Source organism: Scardinius erythrophthalmus (genome assembly GCF_964197995.2).
Source record: "Scardinius erythrophthalmus genome assembly, chromosome: 20".
In the NCBI taxonomy this organism is placed as follows: Eukaryota; Metazoa; Chordata; class Actinopteri; order Cypriniformes; family Leuciscidae; genus Scardinius; species Scardinius erythrophthalmus.
The window spans coordinates 6,803,684-6,823,279 of record NC_138240.1 but is presented as its reverse complement, the minus strand read 5'-3'; the positions used below and the strand labels follow the sequence as shown (position 1 = coordinate 6,823,279).

The following is a 19,596-nucleotide window of genomic DNA, read 5'->3' as shown; positions in this document are numbered from 1 at the left end:
GTTTTGTTTTTTGATTGTGTAATGCAGTTACACAATGCTGTTAAACAAATCTTATAAAGAGGCTGTTTTTGAAGGGTGGGACATTTTATGTCAAAAATGATCAAATGTGTACAGGACCTACCGGAAGATTTGAAAACTTGAAAGAGGCAGCAAGACACAGTATCTACTTTCACATGTAAAGAGGGAATTTACATAGTAGTCCTGAAGGCACAACAGAAAAAGTTGTTAAATTCAAGGGTTAGAGAATGGACATGAATGTTTTGTTGCAAAACAATTTTTTTTTATCAAGTTTATATTAGATTATATTGTACTTGTATTATGCGTTTATAGGTGTGCCGCAAGGGAGGAAAAAATGCGTTATATGGTTATAAATGGGGTCAAATTCTATCTATCTATGTATGTATGTATATATATATATTACATATTAGTACATGATTTTCATGGCTTCCAATTTGCCTTTCAAACTGTTTTAATGTTTTGTGCTATTCTTGCTTTTGTTCTCATTCTTGTCTTGCTAACCCATCTACCTCATTTCATTTGACTCGGTTTCCACTGTTTTTTCTCTCATTCCACGTGACTGAGCAGAAGGATTCACCAAGGTGTGTTGCTTAGAGCTTTGAGCTCAGGTATAAAGTAACCTTAAGTGCTAGTAGCTATATTATGCACAAGTTTAGCCATTTATTTGTGCTTTTAGTCTTAGTAATTTCCTGTTTTTGTTCCCACACTCTGATTAGCAAGCACAAGCAGTTACCAGGCAGAAAGTAGAAACCTTTGTCTCTCAATATTTGACATCTTCACAAGTCGATTATTTCACATAACGCTGCTCTTTCCTGCTGCACAGTAGACTTTTAGTCTGAGTAGATGAAAATAGCTTCCAGATAGGACTTTAAGGTCTTAGGTCACGTCTAATTTTCACAAACCATGTTTTAAAACGTTTCATTTGGTCACATTTAATATTTCTTGCGTCACATTTCTACTCTTGACTAAGGTCTATTTTTCCATTCAGCTCACATCTGCTCAGAAATCTACACTGTGCATGAATCTCTGGCCTTTTTTCTCTTCCTTCCTCCACTCTTCTCTTCCCTCTTAGGCTTCCTCACACTCTGCGTCTCCTTCCTCCTCCTCTTCCTCCTCTCTGTCATGTCAGCTGCAGCAGTGTGCATCCGGGCCTGTCCCTGGTGAGACAGAAACCGCTCTCAGCCTTTCCGCATCTAACTCCTCTCTGAACCGCCAGGGCTCCCTGCCTGTCACTACGGTGAGTCCCGGCTGCCTTTCGCTGGCCTCTAACATGTTTTCCTTCTCTTTTTGTGACTAATAAAGTCTTTAATATCTTCTTAATATCAAAGAAACAGCAATGCTTGCAAAGCAGCAAAAGACTAGTGTTGATGTTTTAGGTAAGTTTAGGTTTTAGGAACCCATTGTAGAGGTTTAATTCTATGCCGTGCAAGCACTGCAGTTATGATTCTGTCATTTTTCAATTCATCTTCACATGCTGAGAAGTAGCACAAACATGCAAACACTGCTGATTTTCTAATTATTGACTCTGTGTAGGCGTGTGTGCCTGTGGCTACAAGAGGAAACATGTTCATAATAGCTTACATGAATCACAGGTGCTGTAGCCTGTAGGCAATGAATAGTTCAGAGCCTCAATTAATGGTGGCACTGCCTCGTTAGGGTACTGTGATTTCCCCCACGCCTCTAGTCTTCAGTGGCGGTGATCTAAAGATCGAAAGAGTCAAAGGCATGTACCACACGGGGGTCCTGCAACTGTGACCTGCGTAAAAGCTGAGGTTAAACACGCATCATCCCGCAGGGACCCAATGGGTTTCCAGCTGTTAGGTGACTGAGTTGCCTGTTATGATGTTGTCTGCTGAGCTGGATCCTCTACTGAATGACAGGGAACTCTTTTCAATACCTCTTATTGGAAAAGTGACTATTGAACATAGGTGATCTGTTTCAAGGTTGTGTACCATTTCTTTGTACTATATATATATTTATACCATGGTCTGGGTGAATACTCGATTCTGATTGGCTGCAGGGTGTCCGTTAAAAAGTGATAATGGACACCTAGGAAAGGCATCCCGTCAATTTGCCTGATGACAGTTCTAAATGATTGCGCTGGCTAAAACTCACTGATCAACTGCTGCGGTCGGGTCGCTATGGCCACGTTGCTTGGCAACGCCTGTATACGGGAGATATTAAATAGTGCGCTCGACTTAATAAATAAAAACCCTCACAATTTTTACTCTAAAACACATTAAAGTATTATTAATTGATTAAATATTTCTTTCGTAAGTAAGTAACCATGGTATAAGCGGGTTAATGCCCTTCGAGGTGTCCATTATCAGGTTTTAATGGACTTCGGCGGAGGCAACCGCTTCACGCCTCGCCGTCGTCCATTAAAACCTGATAATGGACACCTCGTCGGGCATTAACCCTTACATATATATAATACAAATCCACTAGCCTATATCAAAAACATAATAATGAGTAACTACTGCAATAATGGAATTGAATTAAACAAAAACACACTAAATAAAACTGTAATCTACACAAAATTGTTAGAGAAAATATGTACTCTAGTGGACTCAACACTGGAAGCCTGCAGTTTGTTGTGGCAGAAACTGGATGCCTCACATCATAATTGATGAAGCTGTCGGCTCAAGAGTCTGACGTCAATACGCTATAATAATATAATAGTAATATATAGGCAGCAATGCGGATTATAATGGAAGCAATTGAGTTTTATTGCATGATAAATGTAGCTTGCTTCCAGTTTAGACACTGTGTTAGCATTATAAACGATATTATTTGGTGGAAGAATTGTTTATTGTGATGGTTATGAATAAATGTGATCATATATTGAACATTTGATGTCTTCAACTTCATATTGTAATATCACTCTAATGCACAGCCTCTTGCCAAGTTTCCAGGCACCTGTCATGCAAGTACCTTGCTTTGCTTCTAAGTGTCCTTTGATTTCAGGCCCACCAAAACAATAGCGGCTCCCTCTGAAAGTTTAGCTGTTCTTCAGCCTTGTGAGCATCAGCTCCAAACCACACCTTTACTCACCTTGACGCCTGCCAATGCTTGTGCTGTCCTCCCTCTTGTTTTCCTGTAGAGCGAAAGTGCTAATGATGAAGGTGGGGAGGGTGAATACGTCAATCTGTATTCATCCAACCAAGCCAATGGAGATGTGACTCTCTCCAATGGAGTAAGTAACAGCATGTCGGCGGTTGCAGCCGACATGCTGGTTCCTTCATGCTGCGCTTGTGCTGTTTGTGACTGTAATGCTTGGCTTTGCATCATGCAACTGGTTAATTGTGCATAACTATTGCTGCCAAGACACGTGTCCAAAAGCAACAGACAAGAAATCTCTTGCATGTTAAGCTAGGTTTGTCTTAACCAGCCATGATTGTCAATATCGCCCTGTTTTGGGTGGCCCTGCCTACAGTAACATTTCATTGGTTCAAAATTCTGCTCTATATTGCTAGATTTTAAATGTAGAGAATGTCTTTTTGTGACTGTGCAGGATTTAGCATGCAGTATGGACAAAAAAGAAGCAAAAAAAAAAGAAAAAGGCCAGTAGATTTTAGATGACTTTGTATGCAGACATTGTTGGGAAATCGAGTTACTCTGATAGAATTCAAGAACTGAAAAGAGGAATTGTTGATTTGATGATTGTGTGCTTTTCAAAAATAAAACCTGCAATTTAAGCAGACAAATCATCAGATTCATTCTGAAGTAGGACGCCCAATGTTACAGAAAGCCGAGTTTTACATTACATTACATAAACATTACATTTCTGCGATATGTAATTTGACATTGGCCTTGAAATATGGCATGACTTTAAAAAAACAGAGAATATGTAAACATTTTACATTTTTACACCAAAGCTATTAGCACCACATTTTCAACATTCTTTGAAAATGGGAATAAATTAAATGAATTGTGTACAAACAACCCCCCTCCCCCCCAACCCCCCATTAATGATTAATGAAAAAAATCATTAATTGGTGAAACAAGAGGTAATTGCAGTGCAATATTTTGGTGCTTGCACATGTGGATATTTTTTCTACAGAATATACATATCTAATATGTAAAAATAAAAAATGTGATGTAAAGTCACAAGTACTGTAAGTATATTTTCTTCAGTTGTCAGTTATGATTTGTGTTTGATTATAAATTAACAGCTAAGCACAAATGATTTATCTAACCTCATGTTTGATAATCACATCATGCATGTTGTGGGTAGTAAGAAACTTTCTGTAAAGCTGCTTTGAAAAATATTTATTGTGATGTATGTATGTATGTGTGTATGTATGTGTGTATATATATATATACATGCACAAGTATTCATTTATTTTTTTAACATTACTGACCCAAAACATGTAAAATGTAAATGTCTGTATTTATATATATATATATATATATATATATATATATATATATATATATATATATATATATATATATATTATATATATATACATTTTACATGTTTTGGGTCAGTAATGTAAAAAAACATTATTAATACTTGTGTTCAGCAAGGATGCATTAAGTTGATCAAAAATGACAGTAAAGTATTTTACATTGTTTCAGAAAATGTCTATTTCAAATAAATGCTGTTCTTTTAAAATGTATATTCATCAAAGAATCCTGAAAAAAGTATCACAGTTTCCACAAAAATATTAAGAAGCACAACTGCTTTCAACAGTAATAATAATAATAAATGTTTCTTGAGCAGCAAATCATCATATTAGAATGATCTCTGAAGGATCGTGTGACACTGAAGACTGGAGTAATAATGCTGAAAATTCAGTTTTACCATCACAGGAATAAATTACATTTTAAAAATGTTTTCAAATAGACAAGTTATTTTACATTGTAATAATATTTTAAAATAAGAATGTTTTTAATGTATTTTTGATCAAATAAATGCAGTCTTGGTGAGCATACGACATTAAAAAAATTCAGTAGTGTATACAGTTATTGAGTGATAGTGACTTCACTATATTGTAATGTGTCATCAGTATGCCCCAATCTTGTGTTAAATGTTTTGTGAAATTCAGAACTATCACCTTGTGCTCTTCTCTCTATTTTGCATCTTATTAAGATCTCTCGTTTTTCACCCCGTTGTATGGATGCAGTGATAGGCCTTGAATTATTTTTTCTGCCATTCCCAGGACTCTTCTTGTGGTGCTGAGGACTCACTCCAGGACTCAGAGTCAGAAAACAGTAAAGATCCGGCCGACAGAGAGGGGTAACGTTCATTTGCTTTAAAGGAAATCTTCCGCTCAAAACCTTGTATCCTCTCTTTAGTTGTTCATCTTTTGAAACAATTTCAGACGTTTTTGTCTCCCATTATGAAAATGCAATTGCCTTCCATGTTTTGGACTTTTTGATTACCTATCCATCCTCTCATCCACAGCTGGAAGCAGAAGTGTTTAGACTCAGAGTTGACCTCAGAAGAGGTGGACGAGCTCTCCCTGATAGACCATGATGAGATCATGTCTCGCTTAACACTAAAGCAAGAGGTAAAACTTATGTATAAGGTGTTGCATCTACTGCATGTGTACAGAAATGCCAAGTTTTAGAGGTTTATCACTTGATTTACATTGGTTGTAATGATAGTTGAGTATTAGTGTGCTCTGCTGCCCTCTGCCTATGACTCAAAGCCTCTGCAGTGCCGCTGTGGTGAACCCCAGCATTGAAGTGCATGTGAAATACTGTGAGGTCAGACCTACTGCAGAGAGCATCCCCTGAAAGAATACATAAGATAATAAGTTAATAAGCGAACTACTCATACTCATAAGACAGGAAATGTATGACTCTAATGAGCTGGCTTGCTTTATCTTGTTCCAGTTTGTCTTTGAACACAAGAACATGCCTTGAAATGAAACATCCAGACATCTCAACATGTTTCTAATTGGGGTCAGTTGACCCTAATTATATAGGGCTTCCAACTGGTCACTGAGCCACTGACTAGTAGATTTTGAAAATATTATTTTGCACATCCCTCCAAGAAGTTACATTTAGGAGATGATTACATGAAAAGCTCTAACTTTGACCTGCTTGTTGAAAACCGCATAATCCTAATCTGTTTTTATCAGAACGATGACGGCCCTGATGTCAGAGCTGGATCAGGCGATATTTTATTAGTTCATGCCACCGAAACAGATCGCAAAGGTAAGAGTAATCCCTTTTAATCTGGGGGAGTCAGTTATTTTGTGTTCAATATTTATTTATACAACAGCAAATATGTTAAACTAGAGGATTCAAAATGTAGCTTTTTAATTGCTGTTCAAAAGTTTTGGGTTACAAAAGATTCTTGAAAAAAAAAGTATCCCAGTTTCCATAAAAATTTTGAGCAGCACAACCGTTTTCAATTGATAAGAACTGTTTCTTCATATTAGAATGATTTCTGAAGGATCATGTGACACTGAAAACTGAATTCAGCTTTGCCATCACATGAATAAATTACATTTTAAAATATATTCACACTATTACTGTTTTTACTCTAGTTTATTTTTCATATTTATTAACTCTAGTTCACATTCCCAAATCTTGACCTATAATTATGATTATATAAATGTATCTTATGTTCTCTTTTGTAGATCGAGTTTTATACTGTGAAGCTTTCTTGACCACATACCGAACATTTCTAACCCCGGAGGACCTCATTAAAAAGCTCCGCTATAGATATCCTTTCTGACGGTGGTAAATCTTTAAATCTTTGCATTCCTACCCTTTTTATTCTTATTAACCTTAACTCTGAACACATATACCAGATTTTCTCTCAGCTCTGATATCATCAAACAACGATCTAGTAAAAACACCTTCTTCGTGCTGGTGCGCGTGGTGGACGAGCTTTGGTGAGCTGGAACTCAATTATGGGACATCAGATACACACTTTACAAACACAATTGAGGGGCCACATTATATAAATATCTGAAGGCACTGATGCAGTTACTCCACACTATTTATTTGTAGGCCAATGTGATGTCTAAATACATAAATCAAATGTTTAAAAGATTTCTAATATATTGTGCCCCACAAGCTAGTAGTGATTTACTGTTTCATGTTGCTAGTGACTTATGAAAGGGTTGATGTTGCTTATGAATCATTATTTGAATAAAGACCCTTTTTTGTGTGTCTTCAGTTTGGTGGAGCTGACAGAAGACATCTTGAAGCAGCTCATGGAGCTTGTGTTCAGTCTGTTGTGTAACGGAGAGCTCACCCTGGCACGGGTTCTGCGCAAGAACATCCTAGATAAAGTCCAACAGAAGAAGTTTCTGCAGTACACTAATTCCCTCAAAACACTGGCTGCGCGAGGTGTGGCTGCCAGGTAATGCTCCCCTAAATCATGGTCTTTCAGCGTTTCTTTGAAAAATCTTGAATTTAATCGATTTTGACTATTTATTACCAGGCCCGGCACTCTGCATGACTTCCGTAGTCATGAGATCGCAGACCAGCTGACTCTCCTTGATGCGGAGCTGTTTTATAAGATAGAGGTACAGCTTCTCTAATATCATTCATCACACTTCCTACCGAGAGTTTTCCAACACGTTTTTTTTATGTCTGTCTGCAGATCCCAGAGGTGTTACTTTGGGCAAAGGAACAGAATGAGGAAAAAAGCCCCAATCTGACCCAGTTTACAGAGCACTTCAACAACATGTCATACTGGTATGATGTTTTGATTCTCAAGCTAGCATGAAACCATCAACGTTTAAGGCCACGTTCACACAGCAAAAGTATACGATTGAGTCCGGTTATGTTCACATGCAGTTCAGTTATCTACGGGAGTGACAACCGAAGCAGAGACCTGCTCTGCGCTTCACAAACACGTGTCTATTGTGTGTTACGGGTTTTCACGTGTGGTTTTGGTAACTTACAACGACAGTGATTTTAGCTGCGTCATCTGAAGGTTTTAGATCCCCAGTTCTCCACCGGAGCTGCTCCTCTTGCTCGCTGAGCAAATTCAACTTGTGCTCTCACGAGAACTCTGGATTACCAGGGTATGGTTATGGATGTCTCCATCCTTGAAATTACTTGGGTCATTGTGGTTACTGGTAAGAGAGTACGGACTTGACTCCCGTTGTACATTCATACAGACCGTAGACGTTACTGTAAGTTGCTGTGTGAACGGGACATTTCGAGACTCACACCTATAAGTAAATGTGATTGTCAACTAACAGTGTGCAGCCTAAGAGAAAAATAGTCTTTTGGCTTACAGTGTTAAGTTTGGTCCATATTACAGCTTAATCTGCGAGAACTGCCCATTTAGACACTATTTACATATACATATATATATTTGTTTGTCAAAAAATGAATTGGTCACCGCAGGACCATTTAAAATAAACTAGTGAAGGCGATTAAAGTGGTGAAAAATAAATGGTGAACACTTACCTAAATGTACATGATTTCTTGATTGATTAATATAAGTTTCTACCTAAAATCTTATGTTGATGGAGAGAAAAATGGAAACATGTATGGATGTTTTAATGAGTATACAGTGCATTATATGTATTTTTACCTCTCTTTTTTAAGGGTTCGGTCCTTAATAATACAGCAGGAGAAAGCCCAGGATCGGGAAAAACTTCTTCTAAAGTTCATCAAAATTATGAAGGTACAAACTAATTTAAATTCTTCCTCTAAACTAAATTCTTTCAAATTGAAATCAATGATTTATTGGCTTGATTTCTATTACAAAATAACTTTAACCCATGTCCCTTTGTATTCTAGCACTTAAGAAAACTCAATAACTTCAACTCCTACTTGGCAATATTATCAGCGTTGGATTCAGCGCCAATCAGAAGACTGGAATGGCAGAAGCAAACGTCAGAGGTAAATCACATCTATGCATCCCTGTCTCTTTTATTTTGGTTGTCAGCCGATCGTCATAGTACCTTATGTTATCTTTACAGGGTTTGGAGGAATATTGCACTTTAATTGACAGTTCCTCCTCCTTCCGGGCGTACAGAGCAGCTTTGGCGGATGTGGAGCCTCCATGCATACCGTATCTGTAAGGACATGTTAAGCATTCATAGTTGCCATGAAATGGAAGTTGCGATAGGCTTTTCGTTCCTTATTTTGATGTATGTCCATGTAAAATTGCTTCTCAAACAAGAAAAAATGTAGGGCGGTACTTGATTTTGTCCATCGGAAATTCATTGGATGGTCGTGGTTTGCTATTGGTCAGTCTCATGAGAGACAGTAAATATGTCGCTGCAAGAGGGATAAGAAGTTATTTTGATTAAAGATTATGAGACACATGAATTTCTTTTTAAATAATGATGTGCACAGATAAATCATTTATAATAAATACTGCAATATTCCATAAAAACAAGAATTGTTGACTTTAAAGAAAAGATACGCATTTTTATTGTAATTCAAATGTCATATTTTGTGTATAACTTCCCTATTTTTTCACAAAATGCAGAGGTCTCATTCTCCAGGACTTAACGTTTGTGCATCTTGGGAATCCAGACCTCATTAATGGAAAGATAAACTTTTCCAAACGCTGGCAGCAGTTCAATATCCTGGACACTATGAGGCGCTTCCAGCAAGTGTGAGTACTTGGACAATATGAAGCATCATTCGCAATCCATTTAACTTCCATAATCAGAGTGAAAACAAAATATTCAACACATCAAGTAAAAAATCTATTGGAACTGTATTGGATCGTGAAAAACTTTGCTATGGCATTATTGGTTCTTGGCGTTAACCTACAGAAATAGATGTCTCCTAATTAAGATTGGATAGAAAATAGTTTGTGTGACTCGTACTTCTCTTTCTTCCAGGCACTATGACCTCAAACACAACGACGACATCGTCTCCTTCTTCAACGACTTCAGTGACCATCTAGCTGAGGAGGCATTGTGGGAGCTTTCTTTGAAGATCAAGCCTCGCAACATCACTCGCCGGAAAACAGAACGAGAGGAAAAGACATAGCTCGCTCGACTAGACGAACAAACTGCTCCTTTAAAAGCCACCCTCCTCCGAAGTTGCAAGACACAGCAATCAGAAGTTACTGTAATGGCAGCTACGAGACTGAAAACGATACTGTATTTCTGTTACAGTTTACATAAACCTTTTTTTTAAATGATTAGATTTTATTTTGTAATTGCACTGCGTCTGAACCTGTGTGTAAATTTGAACTGTGGATCAGTGCCGAGCGCAAAGACGGAAAACATGACTCTTGATACATGAGATTACGGGGTTTGCGGTCGTAACCTGGGATTTACGGAGATATTCCGTTCGGTCTCCCCATCTGGATGTTTGCGGTGCAATCTGGACAAACAACTGCGACTCCAACTGCAAACTAATACCATGATGCCTCAACGGGCACTTTGGGTGTTGAAGTTCCTTGAAGACTGATATTTTTATTTATTTATTTTGTATGTAACAAATGCACATAGAGACTCTTTAGGTTTAGGGGGATTGCTGTACGTTTAGCTGCTGGATTGAACAGCTTTAAGCATGCATGATAATAGGTCACGATGAGGACACAGCCAGAGTTATTAATAGCACTATTAGGATTTTGTTGCTTATTCTGCAAGATTAACAGTATCTGCTTTAAAGCTTTTTTGGACTTAAGTTCTGAGTTCACTGAACTCACTAAAATTCCTCAAACAGGAGCATGCCAGTTTTAACGTACATCGAGTTCAAATAACTACATCGACAGATTATGTTTATATTAAATTCATACATCTCATTACAGTAATTTGAGGCCTATTTCAAGTCAGTTGTCTTCCAATTACAATTAATTGCTAATAATCAGGGAAACTCATTGTTTTGTTTAACCTGCCTGTTATTTATTTGTAAATGTATGTGCGTGGATTAACGATATGCTTTGTATTACAAGATCACTTGCAAAGGAAGCCATTATTTGCCAGTGTGGTTGTTGCAAGAAAGATTTTAGGAGTTATGTTACAGCTGTATGTCTGGTACATTTAAATATTTTTCACTTTGCACACCAGTACGGTACAAAATAACCATATTTCTGTAGATCTCCGAGAGCCATCGCCGTGATCAAAGACCTACTATCAAGTGCTTGAAGCTGTTCATGAAGTGGTGTCAATGTGATTTTATTTTATATAATGCAGTTTTCCTTTTGTTTTTTAAAAGGATTTTACATTTTGCAGAGATATTTACTCTGTTGTTGTGAGATGTGATCAAATGTGCACTTTGAAGTTGATTGTGGGAAACGAAGATTAAAAGCTGTTAGGTAACAGTTTTTAAGTGGACATGCATATGAGCCTGAACCCCTTCAACAACGCTTTCGGGGGGAACCTGTTCTTACCTGCAAATTGGACTGGAGTTGGTTTCAAAGTTCCAAAGACCCCAGACCACAATCACACTGTTTGAACATGATGATGATGATGATGATGATTCAGTTGCATATAAAATACAACTGACATGTACCTATGTACTCATAACCCTGTGAAACCTGGTAAAAATAATATACATATCATCAATGTCTTTGCTGTCTGTGTGTGAGTGTGTGTGTGGGACCCAGTCGTTCTGGTTAGGGGACAGCATAGAATAAAAAAAAAAAGCTGTGACAGTCATTAAAATCTGTGCGTGAATAAAGATAAGCTATGTTTAAGTGAATTTGTCATATATGTAAACAAAATTTTATTTTAAAAAACGCATTAGTGATTTTCAATTGGGTCCATAGAAAGATGTAACAAACAAAAGGTCAAACTATTCTCTAACGTGCAAGGAAAAATCACTCTTCTTTTTTTTTTTTTTTACTTAATGCAGATTTTTTTGTATCGTACTGTGTTTCGTAAATGAAACACAATTAATATTATTTCCTATCATTATTTAGAAAGCAAATACTTTTTCTTTATTTTTAAATCCCCCGCAAAAAATTTAATTAACAGTGTTTAAATCTGTCTCTTTCAGAGAGAAGATCATTGTAAACAACAACATTTGTCAAGTTCGGACTCCGGAGACTTTTAGTTTGGCGAAAAATTTTCCCCTCGGACTTTTATTTTGAAATCGCATCATTTCCTTCCGTTTAAAAAACTCTTCTCTTCAGAACTGCTGCATCTTCCGCTTTGTTGCTGCGCATCTATTAACTAGAATTTTTCTACCAGATCGAAAGATAACCGATTGAAGATGAATGTGATCGATCATGTGCGGGATATGGCAGCGGCCGGACTGCACTCTAATGTCCGGATCATCAGTAGTTTACTCCTGACCATGAGCACCAACAACCCGTGAGTAGCTTCAGCTTTAGGATGTAAACAGATCTGGAAGCTGTCTGATGTGAAGTGTGTGTCTGCCCAATAATGCCTTGAAAATGTAACGTTTTATTATATTAGATGCGCAGTATGCAGAAACAAGCTCATACGAAGTAAAAAATAAAGTGTTAAAGCATTATTTAAGACAGTAGTACGATGTAACAAGTTTTCCCAAAATACTTTAGTTACTGCTGTCATTTCGATAGCTAACGTTACCATAGTTTTGGCGCATGTACTATAATACATATTTATAACTGTGTAAGAAACCTCAAGAAATTTTTGTCATTTTTTAAATATCTTTTTAATAGATACCACGATGTTATTTTGGCAAAAGCCATTTTTATTGTCTTGGTACAATAACCCATGTCTTGTTTTTTCATTTAACAGCCATTTCCCCATTGATAAAATCAAGTTGTCAATGTCTCACTGAAATACAGTTTCAAGAGACTAAGCCAAATCCATAGAAGTGTGTGTTTCTCTCTTTCAGGGAGCTGTTCTCACCATCTCAGAAGTACCAGCTGCTGGTGTATCATGCCGATGCCATCTTCCATGATAAAGAGTACAGGAACGCAGCCTGTAAGTACAACATGGCTTTACAGCAGAAGAAAGTGCTCAGCAAAACATCTAAAGTCCGTCCCTCCAGCACAGGCGGCACGACATCTGCAGTGCAGGCGCAGGTGAGCTCCACCAAGTTTAACACCATACGGACATTTTTGGTCACTGAATGGCTTTTCTGAGGTAAATGTAACATTGCGTGACATGGCTGATTGGGCAATTACATGAGACATGATATGGATTTGATCTGTCAACAACATACCTTCTGATGTTCATTCATTTCGTTCTGTAACAAGTAGTAAAGCGTGTATATTAAAGGGATACTCCACTTTAAAATGAATATTCTGTCATCATATGCTCACCCTCATGTTGTTTTAAACCTGTATGAATTTCTTTCTTCTGCTGAACAGAAAGGAAGATATTTAGAAGAATGTTAGTAACCAGACAGTTTCTGGTCTCATTGACTTCCATAGTAGGAAAAAAAATATACTATGGAAGTCAATGAGACCAGAAACTGTCTGGTTACTGATATTCTTATAAATATATTCCTTTCTGTTCAGCAGAAGAAAGAAATTCATAAAGGATTGAAACAACATGAGGGTGAGTATATGATGACCGAATTTTCATTTTAAAGTTTTCATTTTTTCCCTTTAAACTTCCGTTCAAAAGTTTGGTGTCAGTAAGATTAAATGTTTTTGACAGAAGTCTATTATGCTCACCAAGGCTGCTTTAATTTGATTTTTTTTTTAAATACACAGTAAAACATGATATTGTGAAATATTGTTACATTTTATTATTTGATTGAGATTTTCAGCATCATTACTCCAGTCCTCAGTGTCACATGATCCTTCAGATAATAAATCGTGATATTATTTTCAAGATTTTTTTAATGAAAAGAAAGTTGAAAATAAGTGTATTTGCTGTGGAAATTATGTTTATCATGGTTTTTGTAATAATGTTTATATCTGTTTAAATGAAGTTTTATTCTAGTTAACCAGCTCTGTGTTGATTAACTGCAGAACTTGCCGTCAGAGATCGAAGTGAAATATAAAATCGCTGAGTGTTACACTATTCTGAAGCTGGATAAAGATGCCATATCAGTGCTGGATGGGATCCCTTCACGCCAGAGAACGCCAAAGGTGTGTTTTCACACTCGGTTATTTACTTTACAATTCTATGTGTGTGAATCTGACAAGCTAACATTATCATTAACATCTAAAAAATTAAATAAAATAAAAGAGCACATTGTTTAACTGTATCCCGGACGAGCCCCCAATTTTTGTTATGACCACTAGGGGTCAGCTGTAACAGGAAAAGGAATGAGTCTCACCACCAGAGAGATATCAAAAATAACATGGTTTATTTCCAAAAGGCCAAAATAACAAACAAAAACAATCTTTTGTATAACCTCTACAATTCCTAAGAGAAAAGAAACTGTATTTAACTGTATGTGTTTTAATTACAGATCAACATGATGCTGGCGAATCTTTACAGAAAGGCCGGTCAGGAACGTTCAGCCGTCACGAGCTACAAGGAAGTGTTGAGACAGTGTCCTCTGGCTCTTGATGCCATTATTGGTCAGTAAGAATACAGCATCTTGTCCTTTCTCTGTCTTTCAAGTTCACTGTGAGCGCAACATTAAAGCATCCTCCTGTGTGATCCACTGCAGGGCTTCTGTCTCTGTCGGTGAAGGGGGTAGAGGTCGCTTCCATGACGATGGACGTGATTCAGAGCATCCCCAATCTTGATTGGCTGTCTGTCTGGATTAAAGCACATGCTTTCATACATGGAGGGGACAATCAGAGAGCGATCAACACTATCTGGTGAAGATTTGACACTGTGAATGAAAATAGGCTTTTCATGATTAAATCCACAATTTCAGTAAAGCAGATTGCTTAGCTGTTGCTCGGACATTTTTTGTAGAATCTCTTTGCATAAATGTTTTATATATTTATTTTATTTATTTTATTTATTACATTTTTTAAATATAATAAATAGTTTTGTGTGACTTGTTATTAGCCACCACTGTCATCAATCAGTCAATCATTATATTCACTGTTATTATTGTTTATTAATATATTTGAGTTGACTTTTATTTTTAAAATTTTAGTTTGTTTCTCATTTTTATCATTAAAAAAAAAAAAAAATATATATATATATATATATATATATATATATATATATATGTATATATAATATATTTTTTTGTAGTTTTAATACGTTTTATTTCAGTTAGTTACCAGAGTACAATTTTTTATTTTCATTCAATTTTAAGATTTCAGTTTTATTTCAATTAACCAAGATGATTTTTATTAGTTTTAGTTTATAACAATTATTGTATTATATTATATTATATTATATTATATTATATTATATTATATTATATTATATTATATGTTGATTTTTAATTTTTCCATGTGAAAATGTTTAGAAAGTAATAGCCCACCTCTGTACAATTTGAGGTATCTTTCCTGTCACAGTTACTATTGACTTGTACGTCTCTCCTCACAGCTCTTTGGAGAAGAAGTCGCTCTTGAGGGATAACGTGGATCTTTTAGTGACCCTGGCGGACGTGTACTTCAGGGCTGGAGACACCAAGAACTCCATCTTGAAGTTTGAGCAGGCGCAGATGCTTGACCCTTACCTGATCAAAGGTATGTGGCATTCACCAACAGTTGTATTGCCTGATGATTCTTGTTGGTTTGAATGAAAGTATCATCATGCTGTTTTGTAGGTATGGATGTATACGGCTATCTTATGGCCAGGGAGGGTCATCTAGAAGATGTGGAGGTTCTCGGAGGACGGCTGTTCAACATCTCTGACCAGCATGCAGAGCCCTGGGTCATATCTGGGTGAGTTTGACCTTCTCCTAATAGGGCTTATAACACTTGAAATACTCATTCTAAACCCTAGATAGGAAGAATCCTGGGTTATCTTACTTCACGTTTCACATTGCTCATAATTTACCCGGGGTTAACAATTAATCCTGGGTATTCATAAACCGCCATTTCACACTGTACATTCCTAAACCCTCGCATATTTGCAGTGTTAGTTTCATTCATTGGACGAACGCAGCATGTGACCCGTTTGCATAAAGGTTCTAGAATAGCACATCCTCATATTATGTATTGCTGACAGTACAGAGGGTTGAGCAGCGAGCTCATTGGCTACTGATACAGCAGGAACCAATCAGCAGTGCCCTATAGAGGATGATGTGATTACAAGCAGATTGAGTTAAAGACCTATTAGACTGAACAGTTTCATGACAGAACTTTGAATGTGTGAAACGCTCCTTTACCCAGGGTTAAAAGTGGGTTTCAGACCGACGATAACCCGGGGTTAAGCGCAGTGTGAAAAGCCCTAATGTGTCTGAAACTTCTTCAGATTAAGAAGATGCTCAAAACGTTTTAAAAATTGTTGTTTTCCTCAGATGTCACAGTTTCTACAGCAAGCGCTACTCTCGCGCCCTCTATCTGGGAGCTAAAGCCATCCAGCTGAACAGCAACAGTGTGCAGGCGCTCCTCCTGAAGGGCGTTGCTCTGCGAAACATGGGCCGAGTGCAGGAAGCCATCATACACTTCAGAGAAGCCATGAGACTGGCGCCCTGTCGCCTGGACTGCTACGAAGGCAAGAAACATCTCATGATAATAGGGATGCGTCCGCATGCTCCACTAAGTTGTCAACCTACAAGTCGTTTAGTTAGCTAGCTCAATTATTTTCCATTTTTGTTATATTTTTGGTGGCGATGCTTTAAAGGGGATGAATTAAGAGAAGCTAGTTCTCTGAGAGCATTTTATCTTGCTTTAAAGTCAAAACAGAAATGACCCTTTCTGTTCTCTAAATGCGTGTTATTGATCTTGTTGTGAACAAGTCATTATGCAGTTTTTATATATATTTTTTTCAACCTTGCTGATTTCAATCAAAATATCCCAACTTGATCCTCCAGTGAAATGATTTCTCTCTGGTGACGTATGCTGGACTTTTCCAATCATTTAGGCCACCTAAACCCCGATCCCTTCTTTAATCCGCAAAAAAACCTTTCTGATAATCAGTTTCACTCGGCTTCCTTTTCATCATGACTTTAAAGAGATAGTTTACCTAAAAATAAAACTCTGTCATCAATTACTCACCCTCATGTTGTTCCAAACCCATCAGACTTTTGTTCATCTTCGGGACACAAATGAAGATCTTTTTTGATGTAATCTGAGAGCTTTCTGTCCCTCCAGTGACAGCTACACAACTGACACTTTGACACAAAGTTCATAAAGAGATCGTAAAACTAATCCATATGAATTAAACAGTTTAGTCCAAATTTTCTGAAGAGACACAATCACTATAAACGATGAACAGACTGAATTTAAGCTTTTAATCTTCTGCTGGAAAATAAAGTCTTTAACTTATTCACATATAAACATTCATCAACTCGCACATCAGTTGTGGTAAACAGAAGCTCAAGCATGCAGACTTTGATGAAAGATTTCAGATACTTGACCTATTTATTTGCTGAATCTCTGTGAGTTACTCTGTTGTGTTTTTTGATTTGGTCTGTCCTATTTTTGAATGTTGTATAAAGGTTAGTGTTTTTTTGCCCATGTTTTCAGGTCTGATTGACTGCTACCTTGCGTCTAATGGTATCCGGGAGGCTATGGGAATGGCTAACAATATTTACAAGACGCTGGGAGCGAACGCCCAAACTCTCACCATCCTGGCCACAGTGTGTCTGGAAGATCCCATGACCCAGGAGAAGGCCAAGACTCTGCTGGACAAAGCCCTCGCTCAGCGGCCCGACTATATCAAAGCTGTCGTGAAGAAAGCAGAGCTCCTCAGTACGTCTATGCTCATAAGAACTTCTTTTATTTTGATTTACTTATCATTATCATTTTCTCTTTATTGATTATTTATTTATTTTGTATTTATTATTATTTAATTATTTTTCTATTTCTTCTTAAATAGTTTTTATCTATTATTTTTCTATCAATTATATAATTCATTATTTTATTAGTATATATATATATATACACTAAATAATGAATTATATAATTGATAGAAATTTTTTTAATATATATATATATATATAAAATATATATATATATATATATATATATATATATATATATATATTTTTTTTTTATTATTATTTTTATCTAATATTATTAACATTAATTCTAAATTATTGATAGCTGATATATTGGTGTATTGCTATGTAACACCTACTTCGTTTTCTTTACAGGTCGAGAACAGAAGTATGAGGAAGGAATAGCACTTTTACGAAACACTTTAGCCAATCAGAGCGACTGCGTGCTGCACAGAATGCTGGGAGATTTTCTCGTAGCTGTTAATGACTATCAGGAGGCCATGGACCAGTACAGTATAGCGCTAAGGTAGCGTCATTTCCTCTCTACTGTACTTAACCTGAAACTCTAGCTGAACTGATCGTTCTATTCCTCCTCCGTAGCCTCGATCCAAACGACCAGAAGTCTCTGGAGGGCATGCAGAAGATGGAGAAGGAGGAAAGTCCCACGGACGCCACGGTGGAGCTGGACGGGGACGATATGGAGGGCAGCGGGGAGGAGGGAGACCTGGAGGGCAGCGACAGCGAGGCGGCGCAGTGGGCCGATCAGGAACAGTGGTTCGGCATGCAGTGACCCTCAACTAAGAGACTCTTAAGAGCTTGAGCACTTCAGACTTCTAAGAAAACATCCACACTTTTGCATTTTGATGTGTTTGAACAGAGAGTTCACTGCTGCCCCCTGGTGGTGAGTCACAGACATAATCCGTTTTTTTTGTCATATCAAGAGATTAATTTTCAGAAAAAAACTGTTGTCAGTGTATGACTGGTCTCAGATGAGAATACAGCACAACTAAACTAATCAACACCAACATTACGACAAAGGAATGGGTGATCATATTTCGCGATCAAATGCTGCTGGCATTTGTCTAAATACACAATATTATTTTCTAAGAATTTATTAACATTAATTAAACATCATGCTTCTGTTTTATTGGTTGTACAGAACTAGTCAGCTGCTGCTGGCCCCACTGTATTAATAAATGTGTCAAATCTGTATATATTTTCCATGCTCTTTCAAGCCTTTTTTGGTTCCAGCACCAGTAAAAGTGATGATTGCTTCTGATGAAAATGCCTCAGGAAATGAACCACACACAAAAAAAAAAGTCCTTTCCCAAGGACGTGTAGATAATCCTGTGGTTTTTTTCCCCTAATCTGGTGAATGTCATGAAATCATGTCCAAGTCATATTTTAAACCAACATTAAAAAAAACTTTTTATTTTGGGGTAGAAAATTAACCCTATACATAATTTGAGACGATTTAAAAATGTCACCCCATTTTTCATTAGTGCAATGTCATTTTACATGGTTTACTGCTCATTCTCAATGTTTCTTCCATTACAATAGTGCAGTGATATCTTTAATGATCATTTTATCAGCACAAAAGTAGTTTTTGGTTTATTTTATGCAGTTCTTTTCCTTTTGGTTTTGGGGTGAATTTTAACCCAGACTTTTCTTGACAAGTTTTGTGAAATTTACCAGAGCATATAAAAGCGAGGCAATCATAAATTCAATTTCTGTAGCCTTATGTGTGTTTTTTTTTTTTTGCAGTGTTTTTGTCTTAATGTTTCTATATTGTGTAAATAAGACTATTTTTTAAATGTTTTGAAATTAAAATCATGGCATGAAAAAATGTGATGTGTTCAATTTTAGTAAATAGAATATAACTTTTACTAATACAAAATAAATCCACCGTTGACGGTGCAAAGAAACAGCAGC

The 19,596-nt window shown here is 36.8% G+C and overlaps 2 protein-coding genes across 4 annotated transcripts in view; both read left to right on the top strand.

Annotated features, from left to right (window-relative positions):
- The window catches only part of rapgef1a (Rap guanine nucleotide exchange factor (GEF) 1a), a 30,216-nt gene extending 18,607 nt beyond the window's left edge, over positions 1 to 11,609 (top strand). Inside the window, exons 11-24 of one of the 3 annotated variants that reach the window (XM_081348243.1) lie at positions 3,122 to 3,214; positions 5,187 to 5,263; positions 5,432 to 5,537; positions 6,114 to 6,189; positions 6,618 to 6,702; positions 6,783 to 6,875; positions 7,163 to 7,348; positions 7,430 to 7,514; positions 7,592 to 7,686; positions 8,551 to 8,629; positions 8,746 to 8,847; positions 8,928 to 9,025; positions 9,443 to 9,571; positions 9,804 to 11,609. In XM_081348243.1, coding sequence (XP_081204369.1) covers positions 3,122 to 3,214; positions 5,187 to 5,263; positions 5,432 to 5,537; positions 6,114 to 6,189; positions 6,618 to 6,702; positions 6,783 to 6,875; positions 7,163 to 7,348; positions 7,430 to 7,514; positions 7,592 to 7,686; positions 8,551 to 8,629; positions 8,746 to 8,847; positions 8,928 to 9,025; positions 9,443 to 9,571; positions 9,804 to 9,954 — 1,455 coding nt within the window. In that variant the 3' untranslated portion in view covers positions 9,955 to 11,609. Of the gene's footprint in view, positions 1 to 3,121; positions 3,215 to 5,186; positions 5,264 to 5,431; positions 5,538 to 6,113; positions 6,190 to 6,617; positions 6,707 to 6,782; positions 6,876 to 7,162; positions 7,349 to 7,429; positions 7,515 to 7,591; positions 7,687 to 8,550; positions 8,630 to 8,745; positions 8,848 to 8,927; positions 9,026 to 9,442; positions 9,572 to 9,803 lie in introns of all 3 variants that reach the window. The other 2 variants (XM_081348244.1, XM_081348245.1) reach the window with 2 other exon arrangements.
- Positions 11,610 to 12,026: 417 nt separating this feature from the next.
- Positions 12,027 to 19,595, top strand: anapc7 (anaphase promoting complex subunit 7). The gene is made up of 11 exons (XM_081349928.1): positions 12,027 to 12,230; positions 12,742 to 12,931; positions 13,829 to 13,948; positions 14,275 to 14,386; positions 14,479 to 14,632; positions 15,321 to 15,463; positions 15,544 to 15,661; positions 16,240 to 16,436; positions 17,411 to 17,635; positions 18,040 to 18,190; positions 18,265 to 19,595. Exons 1-11 carry the CDS (start codon positions 12,130 to 12,132, stop codon positions 18,452 to 18,454), a joined length of 1,701 nt encoding a protein of 566 aa, XP_081206054.1. The 5' UTR covers positions 12,027 to 12,129; the 3' UTR covers positions 18,455 to 19,595.
- Position 19,596: the final 1 nt, after the last annotated feature.